At 35.1% G+C, this 22,688-nt stretch overlaps 1 protein-coding gene across 2 annotated transcripts in view; it reads left to right on the top strand.

The window, feature by feature from the left end:
• Positions 1–22,688, top strand: part of LOC149780698 (uncharacterized) — a 57,950-nt gene that overhangs the window by 21,579 nt on the left and 13,683 nt on the right. For both annotated transcript variants that reach the window (XM_089936404.1, XM_089936403.1), the window contains exon 2: positions 13,889–14,033. In XM_089936404.1, the coding sequence (XP_089792530.1) occupies positions 13,914–14,033 (120 nt within the window). In that variant the 5' untranslated portion in view covers positions 13,889–13,913. The remainder of the gene's footprint in view (positions 1–13,888; positions 14,034–22,688) is intronic.

The raw sequence follows: 22,688 nt of genomic DNA, 5'->3' as shown, positions 1-22,688 counted from the left end.
TTTAACGTTTGCTATTCAGTTCTATTAATAGACAAGTACTCGCGTGAGGAAATCAACATGTTTCACTCTGCTGTAGTACATGAGCACGCACACACACACACACACACACACACACACACACACACACTAAAATACAGCTTGCTATTATACTCAGAGTAAAGTTAACAACAAAATATGATTTAAGAAAATTGTTTTCAGTCGATCTGTCTTACAGTTTTAACAGTATTGGGCTGCACTGTTCGGTGCCTCCGAGGTGTACACAAGAACAGGATTGTTTTCAAACATGCTATGAAAATAAAATTTGAAAATATCGGGAAAATATTACAATGGTAACTTTAAAGGGGGATTCTTGAACAGAAGAACACCTCAGCTCTAAGCTCGACAGTGTAAGCCATTATATCTTTTGAACGTAAACTTTAGTAAAGCATCCGACAGCCACACGATGGAATCAAGTTTGATTTTCTGAAGTGTATCGTTTTCTTGCTTATTTTACTAACCTTATGAATTTGACAAATACTAGATAATAGTAACTGGGATTAAAAACCCCAGCACAAACGCCGATAGTTCTGTGCAACTTGTTTCGCATTTAATGTATGCTTCTTCAGGCCCAAAATGTTTTGAAAGAAACGGATGTTGTCTTTATATTTTAAAATAACAACTACGATATTTATGTAATGTCATAAATGATATGCATCATCATAACAATTATATATATATATATATATATATATATATATATATATATATATATATATATATATATATATATATATATATATATATATATATATATATATATATATATATATATATATATATATATATATATATATATATATATATATATATATATATATATATATATATATATATATATATATATATATCAATGACAGGATTGAAAGGATTGAAAAGTTACACGAGTCTCTAATGAAATCCGAATCAGAAGAAGAATAAAATAGAGACAAACCGTCATACATACAATTATACTTTTATAAAGGATATCCAACATATAAATATTTTAATTAACATTTTATACAGTTTTATATAGTGCGTCGGTATTAAGGCCATTATGATAAAAAGTATCTAACTTTTGAGTCCAATCACTTTCTTTATGAGTCTATTCATCTCTCCATGCATACTATCTATTGGCATGAAAGAGAAATCGAGTAGACAGTGATTACTGGTAATAAAAAGTATTGAAATGTTAGAGGAGAACTGAAGATCTCTATAATTTTTATATGAAAGCGATGATTTTTCATTCTTTTAGAAACTTGTTGAAGCGTTTGTCCAACATATTGCATGTTACATTTTATGCAAGTTATTAAACAAATCACACCAGTTGATACGAAGTTAGTGCTATAACGTAGAGAAAATGCTTCTTTTATATTGGTGCCACTAAAAGAAATACTTTCACTTGTATTTGCACATTGTGAGCACCGAAGTCTGTTCTATTTATATGACGAGAACTATATTTTTTTAATTATTTTCTGTCGGTTTAGTTCTAATTAAAATATCTTGCAAATTCTTGGGTCTTCTATAAGCAAGAATTTCTTTATTTCTGAGCAGCAGAGGGTACGAATCCCACAACTTTTAGAAGCCTCCAAACGCCGAAATAAGCCCTTTAAAAAACCCAAGCTTCATTGTAAACGCGATGACGAAGTCATCATTGTCGCCGTTGTTGCTGCGTGTTGTTGTCGTCGCCCCCTCTGCTGCTCTCTAGCTGAAAATCGTATCTAACCCGACTCGAGGATATAAATAAAAAATTACTTATACCGAATAATGGTACACTCAGAATCTTACACAGCTAGGTTGTCTAGGGAGCGAGCAGAAGCACTTAAAAAGTATATCCCAGTGAAGGAAAAGTTTAAAAAAGACGTGCAGCTGCAACAACAATCACAAGTTGAATCCGCAATTGAGGTAAAGGAATTATTTAAGCCTGTTACTGCGGCCACTGAACTGGTTTTAACTGCTATTAGGGGTCCGAACGAAAAAAGAAGTCTTGCTCAAATATTGCGAGCAGAATCTGGACCTGCCAGGCGAAAAATGATTGATCTTGAATCGAGATTTACTTCCGATGTCATAGAAGAAATTGAGAAGTTTAAACCGACAGATGCCTACAGTAGTGGTCTGTTTGGCAGGTTTGCCGCCGAAAGTTTTCAACAGCGAGATCAATATTTGAAACCCGAGCATGCCAAAAATGTAAAGAAAAAAGATTGGGGTGACTGGTTGTATAAAATAGCTACGGATAAATATACCATAGATAAGTCAGATGTTGGTTATCCGTTTTTTTATCAACGGGATGAAAAGTTACGAAGAAGAAAAAGAACAGCAAAAAGCAGAAGAAGCTCAGCAAAAAGCGCAGCAAAAAGCAGAAGAAGCGCAGAGAAGAGAACAGAAAAAAATAGAAGAGGCACAGAGAAAAGCAGAGCGCGCGCAGAGAAAAGAACAGAAAAAAGCAGAAGATGCACAAAAAAGGCACAGAAAAAAATAGAAGATGATCCAAAAAAGGCACAGAAAAAACAGAAGATGCACAAAAAAGGCACAGAAAAGAAAACGTCAACCCTCTCCGCCGCCATTTGATATATCTCTGCAGCCACTTCCTGCGTCGCTGCAACAGACAGAGAAGAAAAAACGAGGAAGACCTAAGAAAACACCCATCACATGTGTCTCTGACGCAGCCGTCAGCAGATCTTAAACAGGATGACCAGCAACCGACGCTTAGAGATGCTTCGCCGTCAGATCCTAATATTCGGTCATTTGCTATGCAGCCGCGTGCTCGATCGCCATCTCCAGAATTAAGTGAACAAGCACCAGCTACGCGGGTAGCTGAAGCAACACAAAGATTGTTGTCAGCGATGCAACAACAAAAAACAAAATCTCAACCTATTCTTACTTCTACGTTGCGAAGTCAACAACCACCACCCACTGGCAGTGGTTATGGAATTCCTTGCCCTGATAATATTTTCAATGATATGTCTCGGCTAGAAGTTCTCATCGGAGGAAGACGTGCCGGAAACAACTCGCCGGAAATAATTAATGAGGCTTCTGATATTTGCCGGAGATTATTTCAGGGCGGTATCATGGATTCTCATATATAGCATGAACTCATCGAAGAACTTATTGACAGTGACTAGGGTCACCGTGACTAAGGTTACCGAGATTAGACACATGGCAATTGCATAACATGGTCATATATAACAGACACACAACCGCGCAGATCCGCGCAGTAAACTCACGATTACCAATCTATAGAGCAACTTACGGAGACGGACTTGGCGATACAGCTCAGCGATTATTTGCAGGATTGGCACCAAAGTTGGGTCCTCTTGCAAAACAGCTATCTATGAAATCAGAGAAAGAATAGCGCGACTAATAAAACGTAAACCGGTGAAATTACCAACCACCAAAACCATGCCCACGGATGTTAGTAAAATAATAAATCAAGCCGCAAATCAAAAACTAGCGGCGATGAAATCCGACATGCAGCGAAATATTACAGCAAATTTGATAGCGGGATCGTCCATTTGAAATCACATGCAGTAGTATAAAATGTTCAAACTGATATCCGATCCAGCATTCAATGTAGATGAGCCGGTCGAGCGAGACAAATCGGTGCGTGATCATCAATTTTATTTTTACGATGCACGAGATCCAAATCAACGGGGGCGTATTGAACTTCAGGTTCACGATACAAGCAGATATTTCTTGCCATCTGAGGCGTTTATTGAAGTAGAAGGCAAACTTACAAAGGCAGATGGTACTAACTACGGCGCCAATGACCGAGTTGGTTTTGTCAACAATGGAATCATGGCATTGTTTGATAGCGCCGCGTACATGATCGATGGGAAAAATATCGAAATAATCCAGAATGACCTCGATGTTGCCACAACAATAATTGGTCTGGCGAGATATTCTGACGACTTTACAAGGTCATCTGGTCCATCAATGATGTTTGCCAAGGATGTCACCGATAACGCCAATCATATTCAGTATATTAAGTTACTTACGCCAGTAGCTACTAGAGTTGCTGATCAATTACAAGCTGCCAACCCCCGACCGTGAAGCTAGACCAGCTGATCCCTTTGAAGTTATAAAAAATATCAGCGCGACTTACAATTTGGGATTTGCAACACGCCGAGCAACGCTGTCAGGAGATACCAGAAATTTCTCATGCACGATTCCACTCAATCACATCTTTGGATTTTGCAGAGATTACCGAAAGGTCATCTTTGGAGCTAAGTACACAGTTATGCTTCACAGAAAAGGCCACGACAATGATGCGATCTGGCGAGGAGCTGGTGCTGCTGATGCTGGTATGGTAACACTAACAAAACTTTCACTGTGGATGCCAGTGCTAACTCCATCGGTCACAGAAGAGCCGCGACTGCTTTCTTTTATGAATCAAGGTGGTAAATCATTGATGTCATGGCTTACAGTAACCACAGACACCGTGTCAAGTCGAGTCAGGGATGTGTTTACTTGGCATATAGCATCAAAACAGGGGGTTTCTGCGCCGCGACATATCTTTATTGCGCTGCAGGATGTTTCCCGGACAAATAATCAACTAAAGTCAAATATGATATTTGACAAACTTAATGTTACTGAGGTTTCGCTGAGAATAAACGGCCAGCAAGAACCATCTGAAGATATATCACTGAGTTACACAAATAACCATGTGGCACGCGCATATCATCGCTGGTTGACATTTCTGGCGCGTAACCTAAATATAGATACTGGCACACAAATATCACAGCTTGACTTTACAAGCTTGTGCCCGATTTATTACTTTTCGCTGGAGCATCTTGACTTGTCCAAGCAGTCTGTTGTTGATATTCACTTTCGAGCTCGTGTCGGCGAGTTACCAGTCCCCGATCCTGTTGGTGCGGCAGGTGTTCACGGGGATTACAGAGCAATCGCGGTCATACTCTCCGACAAAGCAATGTTGCTTGAAGGTATTAGTGGTCGAATGAGAATCGTTGATGCACCAGTGGAAAACATGTAGACAATTAGATCAATCTCGTATTAAATAAAATGTCATACAGTCACGTTAATGTCACTCTAACTCCTGGTCAGGCTAAGAAATTAGAATCGAAGAACGCGAGCACAAGTGGGACAAAAATAACACTAAAACACGATCAAATCGCTAATGGCGGTCCAAACAAACTGTCATTAACTAAAACACAACTTAATCATTTCAATAAAGCAAAACAAGCAAAAACTGGAACTCAATTTGATTTTTCTCCAGCCGCGGTTAAAAGTATGGTTAAAACCGGCGGTATCTTTCCTCTTCTCGCAGCAATACCAGCGTTGATAGCTGCTGCTGCCCCAGCTGTTGCCAAAGCCGCCGCGTTAGGAGCTGTTGGAACCGCGAGATCAATTACCACAACAACCGAATAATCCAGAAACCGGAATTATTAATCTCGATAACAGCGATGGTCCAGGAACTCACTGGGTTGCTTACGCGATCGATCCACGTGGAATCATCTATTTTGATTCGTATGGGTTAGCACCGCCAGTTGAATTTCTCCGATATACAAAAGACGTCCCCGCGTCCTTGACAGGGTCAAAGACAAAAGTTTGGTACTCAACGCTGCCAACACAAACACTGACCGATCCTCCGATATGTGGCCAACAAGCATTGAATGTTCTTGATGCGATATCAGCGTCGACCAAACCACCTCACAAAGTTGTGCACGAGTATACCACGGGCCGATTTAAACAGTTTCCTTTCAAATAATGGTTGATATTTACGGAAGATCTCTTCTCAACAGAAAAGTGAAGCGCGCCGACGTGGATTTATCAAAATATGCGACCAAGGATGAAATCGATAATCTTTTAAGTCTGACCGGGATAGACCCAGATGAGGTTGTTATTTTTCAGGACCGACACGGAAAACTAAAACCCAGCGATATCAAATGGCATGAAATAATTCGTAGGGTTATTGGAGCTACTTCGGGTAACATCCCTGTGTTCACTGACAGCGGAAAAATAAGAGATTCGCTGATATCAATCGCGGCGCTTCGAGATGATACACAAAAAGCTGCAGGGGAACGTGTAAAAAAGACCGGTGATACAATGACAGGTGAACTCAGCATGAACGGCAACAAAATAGTGGTTTTAAGAGATCCAACATCCCCGGAAGATGCCGCAAACAAACAATATGTTGACGCAAGCGCTAGTGCCGTTGACGGTAAACTAACCACGTTGCGGGCCGAGTATGATGTTCACGTGTTTGCTTTTACAAGATTTCGCAAATATTATCAAAAAACCGATGATGCCACGGATAAGTTCTTTGGCACTCCACTCGTCGTTGACATGAAACTTTCTGATATCAAGACCAACATTGACACGATCAAATAAACACAGCAGGATATCGTAGCGGGGATTCCTGATATTGTTAACAAAACCAGTTTGATTAAAGTCCCCACTGGAGTTACTCCCGGGCATATCACCAATATAGTATACACGATATCATCTGGATTTGCAACATGGTCTAAACAAAAAAATACTATAAAATATACAGCAACAGTCACTTGAGTGCACAGACTGTCTGTGTTCAGTGCCGCTAAATTTGAAATCTTCACAACATATCCCTGGAGACATTCCACTGACAAGTATTCCGGTGTTGTGACTATCATATTAAACAACGGAGCCGAAGAAACATTTATACTGGAATCCGCTGACAAGAAATTAACCGCAACATCTTACTGGTGGTGTTTGGAATTTGTAGCTGAAACACCTCAATTGTTTACTGCGTAATATAATAAATGGCAACGATGGCAGATGCGCAACAATACAGATATGATCAAGTACGCGAATGGAAGTCAGAGTTAAAAAATACCATCAACGAATGCACAGTAAAGGTTAAAAAATACGAGCGGCGTGTGATCGTGTTAGACACAATAGTGTATTCGGTGTCTGCGTTAGTTGCATCCACAGGAGTATTATTGTCTACGTTAACACCAGTGACAACTGCAGTGGCCGTTGCCACCGTGGTCACAATTACAGTCTCAACATCAACGACAATTGCAGGAGTTGCTAATATTATCGCGAAAAAAATATCTTCATGTGCGCTAACAAAATTGCACGAGTATGAAAAGTTAAACAGCGCGGTCACGAGCACCTACTCGAAGTTGTCGTCGCTGATATCATCCAGTCTCGATGATACAACAATATCAGATTCCGAATTCGCGCAAATGGCAAAGACGTACAACGATTATACCCAGCGTATAAAGTACTTTGATTTGAAACGACAGCAAATAAATAACAATGTCAGCGACATCGACGGAATTGCTTCAACAGATAGTCGAAAATACAAGCCCGGCGCGAACATCTTTGTTAACAGTAACCTCAACTAAGCCAGAATTCAGTATTAATTTTCCAACTGCATTTCCAGTAAGCGAGATCTCGTTAGCACAATTACGAGTATATCACAGTTGGCCCAATATCAGATCAAGATCGTTTGGTGGATTGCCGGCAAATAATTCACTGGTATTTGCACACAAAAATAACCCCGATGGCACGCCAGACTGGAATGTCGTTGGGTTACCAACCGGGTCTTATCAAATCGAAGAAATCAATGAAGAATTGCAACGTCGAATAAAAAATATCACAACAAAGGAATCTAAGATAACAATAACTGTTAATGAGCCAACGCTGTCGGCGGCAATCGAAATAAACACCGCAGACTACGCCGTGGATATATACAATAGTTCGATCAGAACAGTGTTAGGATGGCCTGAAGTCGCTCCACCGACACGACCAACGCCGCCAACGCCGATAAAGTCTGATTATACAATGAACACACAATCATACCATGAAATTACACCATCATACAAAGATCTTTTACTTGAAATAAAAAATGAAACGTTGGGTAGTAATCTTGAATTCGTTATCAATGAGTTTATTTGGGATTTTCCCTTAAAACAAGAGATCATAAGCCCAGAAGGACGTAGAACTGTAGCTTTATATTTTACTCAAAAAGATATTTCCAGGTTCTTTACAGTCATTAATCAAGAACATAAAACACAACTAACGCGACTACGGCAATATTTCCAAGAACATCATTTTGATATAACAAGTTCACGCAGCGAAATCATTACGCGGATTGAAATATTAAATCAGCTTGTATCCGACATGGAATATATTAACCAGCGAGCAATTCAGACAATAATTAACTATAAAACCGGTTCTAAACAACAATTTCTAACCGATCACCCGTTGACAACAGCCACGCTGCCGAATTTTAAATTTCCCGGGTATAATGTTCCAGAGTTAAGAAAATCAGTCAACGATCTAATCAATGAGTTCTTTGATGACATACTCGCACAGCACAGGCGAACACTACCGCAGCCAACTATCCTCATACACAACAATAACCCCGAAGGGCAAGGCCGGCATGTGTCTCCGGGCATCGTAAATATAACCGAAGTGGTCGCGGTCAATCTTGTGTGTGATGTCATTGATGGCAGTTACAGCACGGACACGACAGTATCAAATCAAGCCCAGCAAGGATTTATTCTTTATTCATTTACTCCGAAAGATGTACCACCTGGAATTCTGATTGTGCAAGAGCCGATCAATCCGAACTATCTACGATGTCATAATCCGTGGCTGACCAGAATAAATTTCGCGCTGACAGACCAGCGTGGGAATCTTCTTGATTTACGGAATGAAGCACTACATATTAGTCTGCTAGTAAAGTCTTAAGCCTTTTAATCCTAAGGATTTTCAGTCTTAGGACTTTTAATCCTAAGGACTTTCAATCGTAAAACGACTTTCAGTTTTACAGTAAAAATATTATATTTTCTGCAACACTGACAAATTCACTGAAATTTATAGGGTAATTACTAGTAAAAATCACAGAAATCGACCAATTTGCTAATTTGGAAAGGTAATGTACTAGTAAAAATCACAGAAATCGACCAATTTCTCAATTTTGATAGGGTGTTTACTAGTAAAAATCACAGAAATCGTCCAATTTCTCCATTTTGATATAGTGTTTACTAGTAAAAATCATACGAATTTAGTAAAAAGCAAAATAAAAAATTATATATTTTTACTGAAAAATCGTTTAAGATTTCACAATTAATTGATCAAGTATTATATAATGTATCACCGCGTGAAATGTTTCATACATAATAAAGAACTTTTTGATAAAGCTGTCAGCGGGGGAAAAGTTACCCCGGAAAAAATAATTGTTGATGTATACGGTAATGACGATTTTATACTGACTGATAACCAACTACAGCAACTAGCAAAGGATCATATTGTGATCGCACATTGCGGTACACATCAAATCCTCGAATATATACGCGTATTTAGATCTTAGATTAGATTTATGAATATGTACCATCACATAAATGTTTTCGTGTATGACAAACAGGCGCTCGAGCAAGCAGTTAGGGCTGCATTTGCACAAGAAGAAATTAACGTTAAATTCATTATTGACAAATACGGAGACGAAGACTTCTTACTAACACAGCAACAGTTAGATAGTCTCAGACGCGAGCATATTATTTCAATTGTATGCGACAGAGATCAAATTCTCAATTATGCACACTCCTGCATTAAACCCCACCAACTAAGGAAACTACTATCTCGCTGATTTTATCAAGGAAGTCAACAAAAAGTGATATATTTTTTTTACTTTCATTTCCAAGTACTTGACTTCTAAGTAAATCAAGGTGGGGTATTTACTTCCTTGATGCTTGACTTTGTCATTGATTTCATCAAGGTGAGGTATTTACTTCCTTGATTTCGTCATCCTTGATTTCATCCTCGACTTTGTCAGCGGACATACAATTTTTTAACTTCCTTATCCGAGTATTTATTATTTTTTCATTTCATACTTTTGAGCTAATTCCAGCCTAATTTTTTCAATTGCACGAGACACGAAACAAATTCATTTATTTGTGCTTCTTCTACTGTAGCCAGCGATTTTTATAAACTCGTTTGGATCCTTTTTATGAATCGATACTGAGCAGGAAGAATATAACGCCCTGCACATTTAGCTTCATGTAATAATTCAAAATCAGACATAATTGTTTCAGAATTTATCATTATCAGTTAATCTTCTACGTGAGAGGTTTAACACGGTTTCTTTACCTGTCTAAATTTGTTTTCTTTGCTTTTGTTCTTTTTTCCACTTTCTTCTACTTTTGAATCTATCAAACGTCATATTATTTTGTCTCGTGATGTCGTTTCTTTTAGTCCTTGTAAAATCGTTACCAGGTTTGTCAATGTCTTTCTCATGGTTACTGTTTATGGTTCCCCAGTTTTACGGCTCCTGCTTATGTTTACTTTGTTGTGCCCTGGGGTGTCAAGTGTTTTCGTTGCTGTTGTTCATCATGTTGATTCTTGTTTGAATTTACAAAATATCAACTGATGTTGACTCTTTGTTGGACTGATGTTTTGGGAGGTGCTATATGTGTAATATTTTTCTTTGCCGTAGTTTCTTTGGGTTTTGAAAACTTCCTTTCTTGCCGTACCTTACTGTGTTGTTGTGATGATTTGTTGCTTTTCTGCTGCTGCTTTTCCGGTTGCTGATGCATTATACGCTGTTCTTCAGCTTTTTTTCAACTTGTTGACTTTTTTCTTTCTTCACAAACATTATATATTTCATTTATTATAACATTTTAAATTTTTCTAGATAACATAAAATTAAAAGAATTGTTTTTGATAAAGCATACAACAGTTCAGAGGGCAAATCGGATTCTTTTCATTCTAAAAAACATGGGGGAAAATAGTCTTGTCTGATTCAATATGGCCAATCCCCCCCCCCCCCAGGAGTTTGTTATGTCATGTATAACATATAACATGAAAAATGGCAAAAAGCCCAAGATAAGAGCAATAACAACAAGTAAAACTACAGGTATTGCTCAGATGATAGCGAGTGTGGGGGTGGAGCTGGAGGGGCGGTATACCTGTAAAATGGAATCCACCCTATATACAAGCTTGATTTAAATGTGAACTTACTGAAGCAAATAAACTCAACTTTGTTCACAGAAGAATATGGACATAAACTGGTCTCCCCAACTGACAGAACTTTATCCAACCACAGCATATTTGGCGCGGTAAATATGTGATACAAGTCCGACTCAGAAAGATTCGTTTTTGTCTTCTTTACAATCTAATGTTCCAAATCAAATACTGCAAATATCCGCTCACAAACACATTACAGTAAATCAGTTCATTTCTGCATCCAATAAACTTCTTTGCACAAATATATTGAAAAATATGTTTAGTTGTGGAATTTGAACGTATACACTGACATTGTGTTGTCTAGGCCAACTCAAACTGGTACTGTGCATTTTATCAAACAATCTGACACCACACGCATAGGACATTTTATGTTGACTAATGTTTGTCTTTTGTAAAATGTTCTCTGTTTTGGATGGACGTTTTTTCTTTGATTTAATGTTAGTAAAAACGTATAATATACTTTTACTATTTTAATTTTCTTTGGGAATATCTTTTGGCCACAACAAAATGAAAGTTACAGCGTCTGTCAGAATGAATTAAATTATTCATTCTTCTTTCTATCTAAATAATTCATACTGCAATAAAACTATGTGATAAAAAATTTCATGGATAATGATTTAATATTAACTTACGAAACTCGTTAAATAATGGACAGCGATCAGTCTGTTTGCTTCCATTGGAAACATTAGTAATTTGAGAGTGTTAGTTTTATTTTGTTGCGACAATCAAGTTAGAAATTATAAATCAGCTAATGAGATAACTAAGTTTTTTGCATCTTTTGTATCCTGGATGCTGTTCGTTTTTAAACTCAGTAGGGGGTACAAAAACGGGATGGTGTGCTAATACAATAGTCCCCATATTTTCAAAATGTTTTAATCAAGAAACTCAAGAAAGCTATAAAAAAACAGCTGATATTTTGAATACTGTTTAAATGGTTTCAAGAATACAGGGCCAGGAGTTGAATACTTTTAATCATCTTTGCCTTCGAATTACTTTTCGTTCAAGAGAATTATCATATTATTCCGATACAAACCTTTGCGCTTTTGAGTAAGGTAGAAACCAAAGAATGCAATGCAACTTTTTGCATGAAACTATTGCATCAGTCAAGGCTGAGCCACATAGCGTGTGATATTCATCCTCTAGTTGTATAAATTATCGTGAAATCTGTTTTAAAATATAATGTTATCTGACATACAATTTCTAACCATATAAATTATCGAAACCCTATGTACTAAAGATAAAAATTTGTAAAGAATACCTAAGGTAAAGCTAGTGTTTCTTTCTTTTCTAATCTTCTTGCGCGCACCTTTGTAAGGGCTGACACTATTTGCAGTTTACATTTCTCTTTAATGCTGGTTCATGGACAAGGAAGTGCGACTTACAAAAACAATAATAACGTGTTCTCACGATACCCGTTTTAAACTGATTCTGGTATAAACAAGTTTTGGACAAGCAAAACGAAATAAATCCACATGATTCAACACAGTGTTACATTATTCAAAGGCTAAATTCTTATTTTATACAATGCGTGTGGGTGGGGTGGGGATGTACCAAGAATTTAAAGTAAAATATTGTAAGGACATTTTTCATTTCCTTGAATAAGGGAACGAACATCAATATTTTTCGGCGAATAAGATATATCAGAAGTCGTTAGAAACGCCTCATAATCATTCATATCAGCCAATAATATTAAACAATGTTTCATACTCACACTGTTTTTAATGTTATCGGTGACTGTATTATTTGTACAACAGCGACCACTCCAGTGGGCTAGTGGTTAGAGCGTCCGCTCCAAATGCGTGAGGTCGTGGGTTCGAACCCCGAATTAGTCATACCAAAGACTTCTAAAAATTGTACTAACAGCTGCCTCACTAGGCGCTCAGCGTTAAGAGGTTAGTGTTAGGACTGGTCGGCCTGGTGTCAGGATAATGTGGATGGGTGGGACATCAGGCTACATGTCTGCGGCATGATGTCCCAGTGCTAGACATCACTTTTAACTGTCACAATGCAGACATCGTAGCGATACGACTGGAAAAGTGTTAAAGCTACGTTAAAAATCTAGATCACACATACACACACACACACACACATTTGTGCAAAAGAACTTAAAACAATTTCTTGTTGACTTATACGTTAGGTTTATTGCTGATCATTTTCAACCAAACGCTTAATTATGCAACTTGATACCAGAAGAAAAAAACAATCACAATATATAATGTCATTTTATATTAGGTGAATAGTTTATAGATAGACAGTGTCAATGAAAAATATACATAAAAATGATAAATTTACTATCTCCTTTGACATTTTCTTAACAAACGGTTTCCATGGCAACTAGCAAGAGCAGACAAAAATAATGTCAGAAATTAATCAAACGACTTGTTACTTGTCATACACATCACACAAACAAATTTTGGATGGAAGCATAAAGTGGGAGTTATTAATTATTTCGTTAAGGAATAATGTTGATCCTTCATCGTGTAAAGCCATGTTACTACAAATAGAACACTATTGCCTCGACTTTAACTAAGAGTGTAAGAATCCTTTCACCAACGCTTTTCAACATTACATAAATAGTTATGATATGCTGTCATTTGTGGATGAAGATGAAAAACAGAGAAACCTTGCAAAAGACCGTTTACACCATGCGCAAAGAAAGCATTTATAGACCAGGTTTATCGGGCAACTGCTGTGGCTGTTAGGTAGCAGTCGGCAAGATCAGGTTCACGTGGACATTTCGTATTTCAATGTTTTTTTTTTTTGCTTTTATCTATATGATATATTGCACACATTGAGATATTTTGCACATACTGAGATATATTAAAAGTCAGTGGAAATGAATTCTTGGGTAAATAATAAAACAATCAAAATAATACTAAACCATTCTTTTTTTAAATTTCAGATCAGCTCTTTTGAAACTAGAGAAAATGATGGCAACAGATGAGCAGAGTATAACCAGAACTAGTTCCCAATCCGCAGCAAATGGGATTGGCTGGGGCATAGATTACTGTAGGTCTTTCAATGGAATCCTGAAAATAGTTGAATGGGTTAGTATATTAGTGTAGAGCTGTAATTATAAGCTCTAGTTACTTCAGTGTCTAGTCCCTAGATTTTTGGAAAAACATACAGTCATACATTGTTGGATAGAATCATGGACTGAACCTCCTATTGCATAGAATGCACGAGATTTTGGGAGGGAGTAAGTTAAGTCACATAATTCACGATGCCAAACTCTCTCCCTGCTCTATCTCTTACCCCTTCTCTCTGTCATTATATATATATATATATATATATATATATATATATATATATATATATATATATATATATATATATATATATATATATATATCATGGCATTTAAAGTGTTGGTATAAAACAAATTGATATACTAATACAATTGGTATATCAAATTGTGATCCACCCAAGGCGCAGTAATACGAATATATAAACATTCTTTCAACTGCAGGCCTTTAGATCAATGATGAATTTCTACTCACTCATTAATCATAAATGACATATGAAAATAACGATCAAAAATATTAATTGTCCATGTTTTCTAAATGAAACAAAATGGTACACAATTTCTTCGGAATCCTTTCTTTTATTCATTCTTTACTCACTTCTTGTGCGTAAAGGACAATAAAAAGCAAAAATCTGGAGTGAGAGAGAAAAAAGATATGGCACTGGACGAACACATTAAAACTGAACTTGTACCAAGTAACCTACACTAATCTGTCTCGTTGTAACGGTATGTTTACGCTTTCCTTCGGATGTATCTACAGTGTTCATAATATCAATGATGCGTAGTTGCAATTGCCAGTCGACACTAGGCCTATATGTTAAATTTGTCGGTCACAAGCTAACGAGGCACACATACTGAGCACATTTGATGCTTTGTTGTTGTTGCTTCTTAAGCCTATAAAATATTCTAAAACTCGATTATTTATCATGAAATATAAAAGTGTCCAAACGATCGCCGCCGTCCTCTCTCGGGATTATCGTAGCTAGATACGGGCTAAAATTAATGAAAATACAATTTTGGGGATTTTCGCTTGTGTCATACGACGATGCCTCTGGACCTGTGAATGATGGTAAAGTTTAGTCCAACCGTCCAACGAAGAGAGAGAGAGAGAGAGAGAGAGAGAGAGAGAGAGAGAGAGAGATAGACAGAGAGAAAAAACTTTATAGTCTTTAGAAATGTTAATTAAAGCAGAATAATGACTTAGATGAACTGTCAATATATTAAAATATTTTAATTAACTCTTGTTGATTCGTCATTTTGCTTAGTTTATATTCCACGCTAATTTCCATACGCCAGTACGTGAATGCCTGACAGTTCAATTTCAGTGTACAAAAACCTAAACGTGTTTGTAGTGAACTACTTTCTTCATAAAAACCATATTTCATGTTTAAATCATGAGCGTGTCTTATACTGATTTAATAAATGTGAATAAAAATAGGAACTAGAAAAGAAAACAATCAGTTTATCAATTTGTATATGTGATTGTGAACAGCAAGAAAAATCTTAGAACTACATTTTGTAGTTCATTAGGTCAATACACAGTTACCAGGAGCATATCGTAACTCCATTTAAAGTGCAAATATGTGTATTTGTATGTGATATAAATAAAATATATGTAAAGTATGTACGCTGTATCAATGATATACCACTCGTTGTATAAACTTTTCATTAAAAGGAAACTCAACAAGCCTCGTTTCCTCTTAATGAAAAATGTATACATCTGGTTGTATATCATTGATACAACGTACATACTATATATTCTTTAGGATCGAAGACTTGCACTTTAAAGTCATTCTTATAAACTTAATGCGTAGACTTATTCATTGATTCAATGTTGAGTTACACTCTTATCCAAGTAAACATCACGTGATCTGACTTCAGGACATGAGTTCTTGAGAGCGGAATCAGACCTTATTTCCTGATTGGTTAGTGTAAATCACCTGACTTTATTTGCTATTTGGAATGATTCTAAAATAAATGCACATTTGTTTTGGTTTTAATTATCTATATAAGATAGTTTTACTTAAGAATTAGACATTCCAAATATTAGCATCATTCTTAGAATAGATTTGGTTGTGCTTGTTTGAAGGGATTCATTTATTTAATTCCATCATTATCTGAAATACCAAGTGCTCGGACAACTTGGAATTATAAATATATTTTTTGGAATCACTGTAAATTCATTTAAAGATATTTTTGGATCATATTTTTGTGATTCATCAGTACATCTGTACATAAGTGAACATCATTCGGAATATATCTGAAACTCATTTGTGTTACTAGATGCTTTTTGACTTGATAGAACTTTTAAGGATTATTTAGGATTTCATTCACCAGAATGGAAGTTAGTTTTAATTTTTCACTTTGTATTTTAGGAAAATAAATTTGTATTTTGCATTTTACAAAACATGTTGGTTTTTGCTCTTTTTGTTACTTAGTTTAAAACCATAGGATTGTATACATAACTACGAATTGAAGACGAAGGACAGAAACGGTCATGGTGGGGTTATTCTGCTATATATTGCAGTCATTAAGCTATTGACGAAATGAGGACTTAAAAATAGGCAATAAAAAAATTGCACTTGACAAAGGACTCCAGAATGCTTTATTATAATGCTTATATATATCCAACGATTAACCACTATTCAACAATATGGGGGAATTGTACAAGTTCCCATCTAGACAGAATTCATAAGCTTAAAAAAACGGGCATCTTGGCCGATTCCTGATATCCACATTGATGCATCATCGTCAAACTTGTTCACAAAATTAAACTTATGAACAACAGATGAGATAATTAATGTTTTGAAAGCAATTCTGGTTTTAAATGTATCAAAGGTTACATTTCCAGAGTACATAACTAAGTTATTCTTCTCCCTATAATGTAAGATCGATTTTAACAGCAATAGAAAAGTATTTTTTTTAAAAAAAAACTTTGCATTGAACAATTAAAAGGAAGTCAGCAGTATTCAGGGATACAAAATACAGAACTCACTTCCTGCTTGCATTCAATCTGTTGATTCATTTAAATCCTTTTAAAAGATGTACAAATATTCTTTCAAACCTACTTGTTATCATAGAAATTAGTAAATATAAGTTCAAGTCTGTGTTCTGGATTTATTTCTGTGTTAGTCTTCAAAATTATCATATGCTTGTTTTCCATCTTTTATATTGGCATATTTATTATAGTATGTAATATATATATATATATATATATATATATATATATATATATATATATATATATATATATATATATATATATATATATATGTGTGTGTGTGTGTGTGTGTGTGTGTATGTATATAAGTCTATTACTAGAGTGAAATTTCTACCGATTATAACACAATTATTTTTTAAAAGCAGTATATCCTATTCATTTCAAAGAGAAAATCTGGACTGTCTCTATTGGTCCATAAATATTTATCATTGTAAATCTGTCTTTTTCGATGGCTATGTCCATGCTAAGCTTATGGCCTGTACAATCTCTGTTCATTCTAAGCAAGGTGAACTGAAAAGTATTAGTCGATAATATGACTACACCTCTTAAATTAGAAAATTATGAACTAAGAGAACATTCATATTCCAAGGTAGTCTGTATGAAATTTTCCCACTTTTCAATGAAATTTGTATCTTGAACAACTTATACTGATTATTTTGTATTCGTTAGAAAATTAAACACATTCTCTCTTTTGTGAAAATCCTTAATCCGGACAATTCAGTGATGCAACATTAATTAACTCAGGCATAAATTTAAAGAAGTTATATACTACTCATAATTTTTTTTGTGTAGAGACCAAAACACTCTTCTTTCCAAAATACAGACTAAGGGAATTATGAGTTTTTCAGCAAAAACCAAAAACTACAACAAAATATTATTACGTTTAATAAAATGTCTTAGCACAATAATTGCTTACGGAACGTTTTGAAAGAAAAAGTAACGGAAGCATGCTACAATACACACAGATGTAGCCCTAACTGCATCTACCTGATTCTCTGCTAATAAAAAGATTTCTTTATTGGTGTGTGGTAGTTCTGTTTTAAGTGTTAGGGGCTCCGCTTGGAAAATGCTTATTCCGACATGCTGAAAATACCACCCTTCCAAAAATATGACGAATGACGTACCCACCCGTGGCCTAACCTTCACATGCTTGAAAAGATGCCACCCAAATCAGAGGTGTTGTGCCCACATACCCACATGTACAACACAAGACGGAATACTATATTTACGACTTTATGATCTTAAACTGTGAAACACAAAAGCGAAACCAACATCTTTAGTAAAATTCAACAAACAATATATTTGTCTTGAATACAAAAGTGAAAATTTAAAGTACGCTTACGTTTACAGTACTACCAATTAAACTCCAAATATTCCAAAATGTTCTATCACAAATCAAAATATTTCGAATGCTTGGAATGAATTCCAATAGTCTCGAATGTGCTGATGTACCACAATGATAAATGCAGAATATCTTAGAATAAGTTCTCAATAATTCCAAAGTAGTGTTTTAGTCCCAAATTGAATGAACACTTTGTAATTCAAATGAATACTTTCTAAAACAAATCATTTCAAATTATATTTGAACAGACCAGTGACTGATTCCACAGACTGATCATTTAACAGAAATGAATAACTGTTTACCTATCATCTATCATCTATACATATAAATACCCACTGGACCTACGACGCAATAGATTTCCAACAGAAAAATCCATTAACTCGGAAAGAAGGTCGGGTCTTTTGCTCAAATTCAAGTAAACATCATTTACAAAAATGACATTTGTCAGGTAGGCAAAAATTCTACCCTCAATCGCGGACAAAAATTAACCATACATTATAGTAAGTCATAGCACTATTTCTGTAAAGGCTGATTCCCAGCAACTGATGGACAATAATTTAGCAATATTCCTCCATTGATCTTATGTCCTGCAATGACAAAACAAAACCCACAAAAAACAACAAATCAACAAAAGGAAAATATAAAACCATTTTAAATTTTGCTAATATATATTTTTAAAATGTCACATTTAGCACACGTGATCATAGTTATTTCTTTGAACAGGAGGTTCCTGTATTCATAGAACCCTAGAGAGACACACTAATATACACACATACTTAAGATAATGCTGAGAACAAAACAAAATAAATGTTACAGATACAATATGGGACAGGAAGCTTTGTATTTCAATAAGACAGGAATGTTTATATTATAAGGCTCTGGTGTGAGGCGCCACGGACAAGGAGGCCCTTCTTCCATCACAGTCAAAAGATATAATATAAACATGCATGAACTCATTAAGAGAATCACACTCCTTACAGGGGACAAAAGTGTGAAATAGAATAGACCTTAATGGTATAGGCCACAAGTAATTGCAAACTTGGTCCTTATTGCACAAGTTGGAAGCGTTGATGATGGTGTGCTGGTAAGGATGATGGAGCTGCTATTGAAGCAAGCAAAGCGAAAATTTATATTTGACACTAACATCCCAATTACAAATATAAAATTTAGTGAGTTAGAGAAGAAAGGTGTTAAACCCTACTTAGTATATCATTAAAATTAAAAATAAATACAAACCCATGTTAAAATTCTGTTTCAAATAAGTTTGGAACAATATACAATATATCGAACAAATTTGAGACCGACAAAATAACAGACTTTTAAACTATTGTTATGCTAATAATAAAGCTTGAGCCAAGTGTTCACAAACAAATAGAAGTCCTGTTCCAGGATGGCTCGAATTCTGCCCAATTACTTTACTTATTACAAACTTAACTTAACAAATGCTTTATGTAAAATACCTTAGTGATGGTTTAATCCAGTCAAAGTCTTTGTGCAAAATACCATAGTTGAGGGCCTAACAAAGTCAAAGTCTATTTGCAAACAAAACTCAGGGTGGGCTTTACCCAATCAAAGTGGGCAAAATTTCTTGGAATGGGTTTAACACAGTCGCACTCTATAGGCAAAATACCTTCGAGAGGGTTTAACCCAGTCACACTCTGTAGACAAAATACATTTGAGTGGGCGTAACAAAATTAGAGTCTATCTATTGGCAAAATACATTAAAGGCTTAGAAAGGGCTTAACCCAATCAATCAACATAATACCTTAGAGTGGGCTTAACTAAAGTCTATCGGCAAAATACCTTAGAGTTGGCTTAACAACTTCAAGGTGTATCGGCAAAATACCTTAGAGTTGGCTTAACAACATCAAGGTGTATCGGCAAAATACCTTAGAGTTGGCTTAACAACATCAAGGTGTATCGGCAAAATACCTTAGAGTTGGCTTAACAACATCAAGGTGTATCGCCAAATGCCTTAGAGTTGGCTTAACAACATCAAGGTGTATCGGCAAAATACCTTAGAGTTGGCTTAACATAACCAAAACCAAAATATTCTTGTGTGACTGAGATGTACATTAAACATATTCAAACCAAATCACAAAATCTTGTAAAAATTACTTTGTCATAATCTCTCCAATAATTGTCTTCGATGTTGATCCATCATAAATTATATATGTGGAAAAGAAACAATTTTATATGCTAAACAAAGTAATGCAATTTAAACAATTAGACATAAAAAAGATTCCAGATTATATGTTTGGGGTTATGTATGATTTATTATAAGGTTCGATTAATCACAAGTTGAGATATAAGATAGTGACATTCAGCATGACCAACTTTGCGGCCTTCCAAATCTTGTTACTGCTATTTTTCCTAAATGGCTAGTTGTTTACAAAATAAGACTCTTTGACTAATCGTGCCTTATTATTATTATTATTATTATTATTATTATTATTAATTTTTATTTTTATTATTATTATTATTATTATTATTATTATTATTATTATTATTATTATTACTATTATTATTATTATTAATTTGTAGTATTATTATCATTATTATTATTATTATTATTATTATTATTATTAATATCATTATTATTATTATTATTATTATTACTATTATTACTATTATTATTATTATTATTATTATTATTATTATTAATTTTGGGTTCTATAAATTGAATATCTAGTGTAAACGTGAAAAAGTCAAAAGTGAGAACTCGGTAGCGGTCACCTCGAGTATTTATTGTCAAAAGCACTATTTCTTGTGAGCTTGAATTGAGTGCATCTTTGTGACATGCTTTTGGCCTCTACTAAATCTAAATAAGAAGCGATGTAAAGAAACAAAAATTACAAAATGAGGGGTCACTCGAAAAAATGACAACTCGTCCCAATTATTATTATTAATATTCTTCTTCTTTTTCTTCTTCTTCTTCATCATATTTCTTCTTGTTCTTGTTCTTGCTCTTTTTCTCATTATTATTATTATCATTATTATTATTATTATTATGTTACACATATTTAATTTAATTTATATTTGATTTAAGTTGTGCTTGATTTGGTTTGATTTTGTGTGTGTTTTTGGAGTCTTTTTATTTTTTTGACATTTCAATGTAATGTAATTTTTTTTTACTAGGAATTTGATATTTTCCAGAAAATTCAATTTGACCTGAGTTTGTCCTTAGATATCTCATAATAGAAAAGCTGTTTCTATTTTTGACTTAGTTCCTGGCCATGATTGAGGGTCAAGTAAACAACTTTTTTTTCGGAGTAAAATGATTGGTTCTTATCAATGAAACTCAGCATTAAGAGGTTAGTGTTAGGACTGGTCGGCCTGGTGTCAGGACAATGTGATTGGGTGGGACATCATGCTACATGTTTGCGGCATGATGCCCCAGCGCTAGACATCACTATAAACTGCCACACTGCAGACATCGTATCGATATGACTGAAAGATTGTTAAAGCTACGGTAAAAATCCAAATCACAACAACAACAACTTATCAAGGACATACAGGACCTATGTGATGTTTTACATGTTAGCATTTCCAAAATTGCAAAATACTTAGTATTAATAGTGATGTTTAGAATGAGAGGGAGAGATCTGAGAAAGTCCGGGCTTTTAAACACTTGATGTCAAGTTGTTTTCATCTGTTTTAACCAGTATTGAATTTGTGAGTTTTTGAGTTATTTGTTAATTTTTCTTCAGAATATTTGGACTAGTCTCTTTGGAAACAATATTGTATTCATACAGAATTCTTGAACAAGGACGTTTCTTGAAAATTGTATTTTGATTTCAAATACCGGAGGATTAATTATTGTGTTACTACAAGGAACTGTAGACTTCCATCTTGGATTCTTCGTCGGGACTCGAATTTGAAATCATTAGAACCTTTCAATATTAGGACATCGAAAACTTTATTCGTGGATTATTCTTGGACTATTTTTGGATTTGATTCTGGAAACCGTGAGTTCATATATATTTCATTTCTTTTTACAGAATTTTTCCAGGGAAATAAATTATTTGTTATATTTTTTCAAAGCTTGCTGTTTTCACTCTTTCTTGTGTTACTGTCCAATCGAGCCTAAAGACGTAACAATTATTATTATTATTATTATTATTATTATTATTATTATTATTATTATTATTATTATTATTATTATCAGTAATAGTAGTAGTAGTAGTAGTAGTGGTAGTAGTAGTATCATTGTTTGTTTTCAATATTGTCAGAATGAGAAACAAACGTTCATTGTACTTTGTTGTCTTTGTTCTAGTAGAGAGGTGTCCATATTTCCGGATATTGTCTTCCCAATCAGCCAGTCTGTCCAGTAG

The sequence above is a fragment of the Sinohyriopsis cumingii genome, chromosome 16, assembly GCF_028554795.1.
Source record: "Sinohyriopsis cumingii isolate HCF-2022 chromosome 16, ASM2855479v2, whole genome shotgun sequence".
NCBI lineage: Eukaryota > Metazoa > Mollusca > Bivalvia > Unionida > Unionidae > Sinohyriopsis > Sinohyriopsis cumingii.
This window is presented reverse-complemented; position numbering and strand designations above follow the sequence as displayed.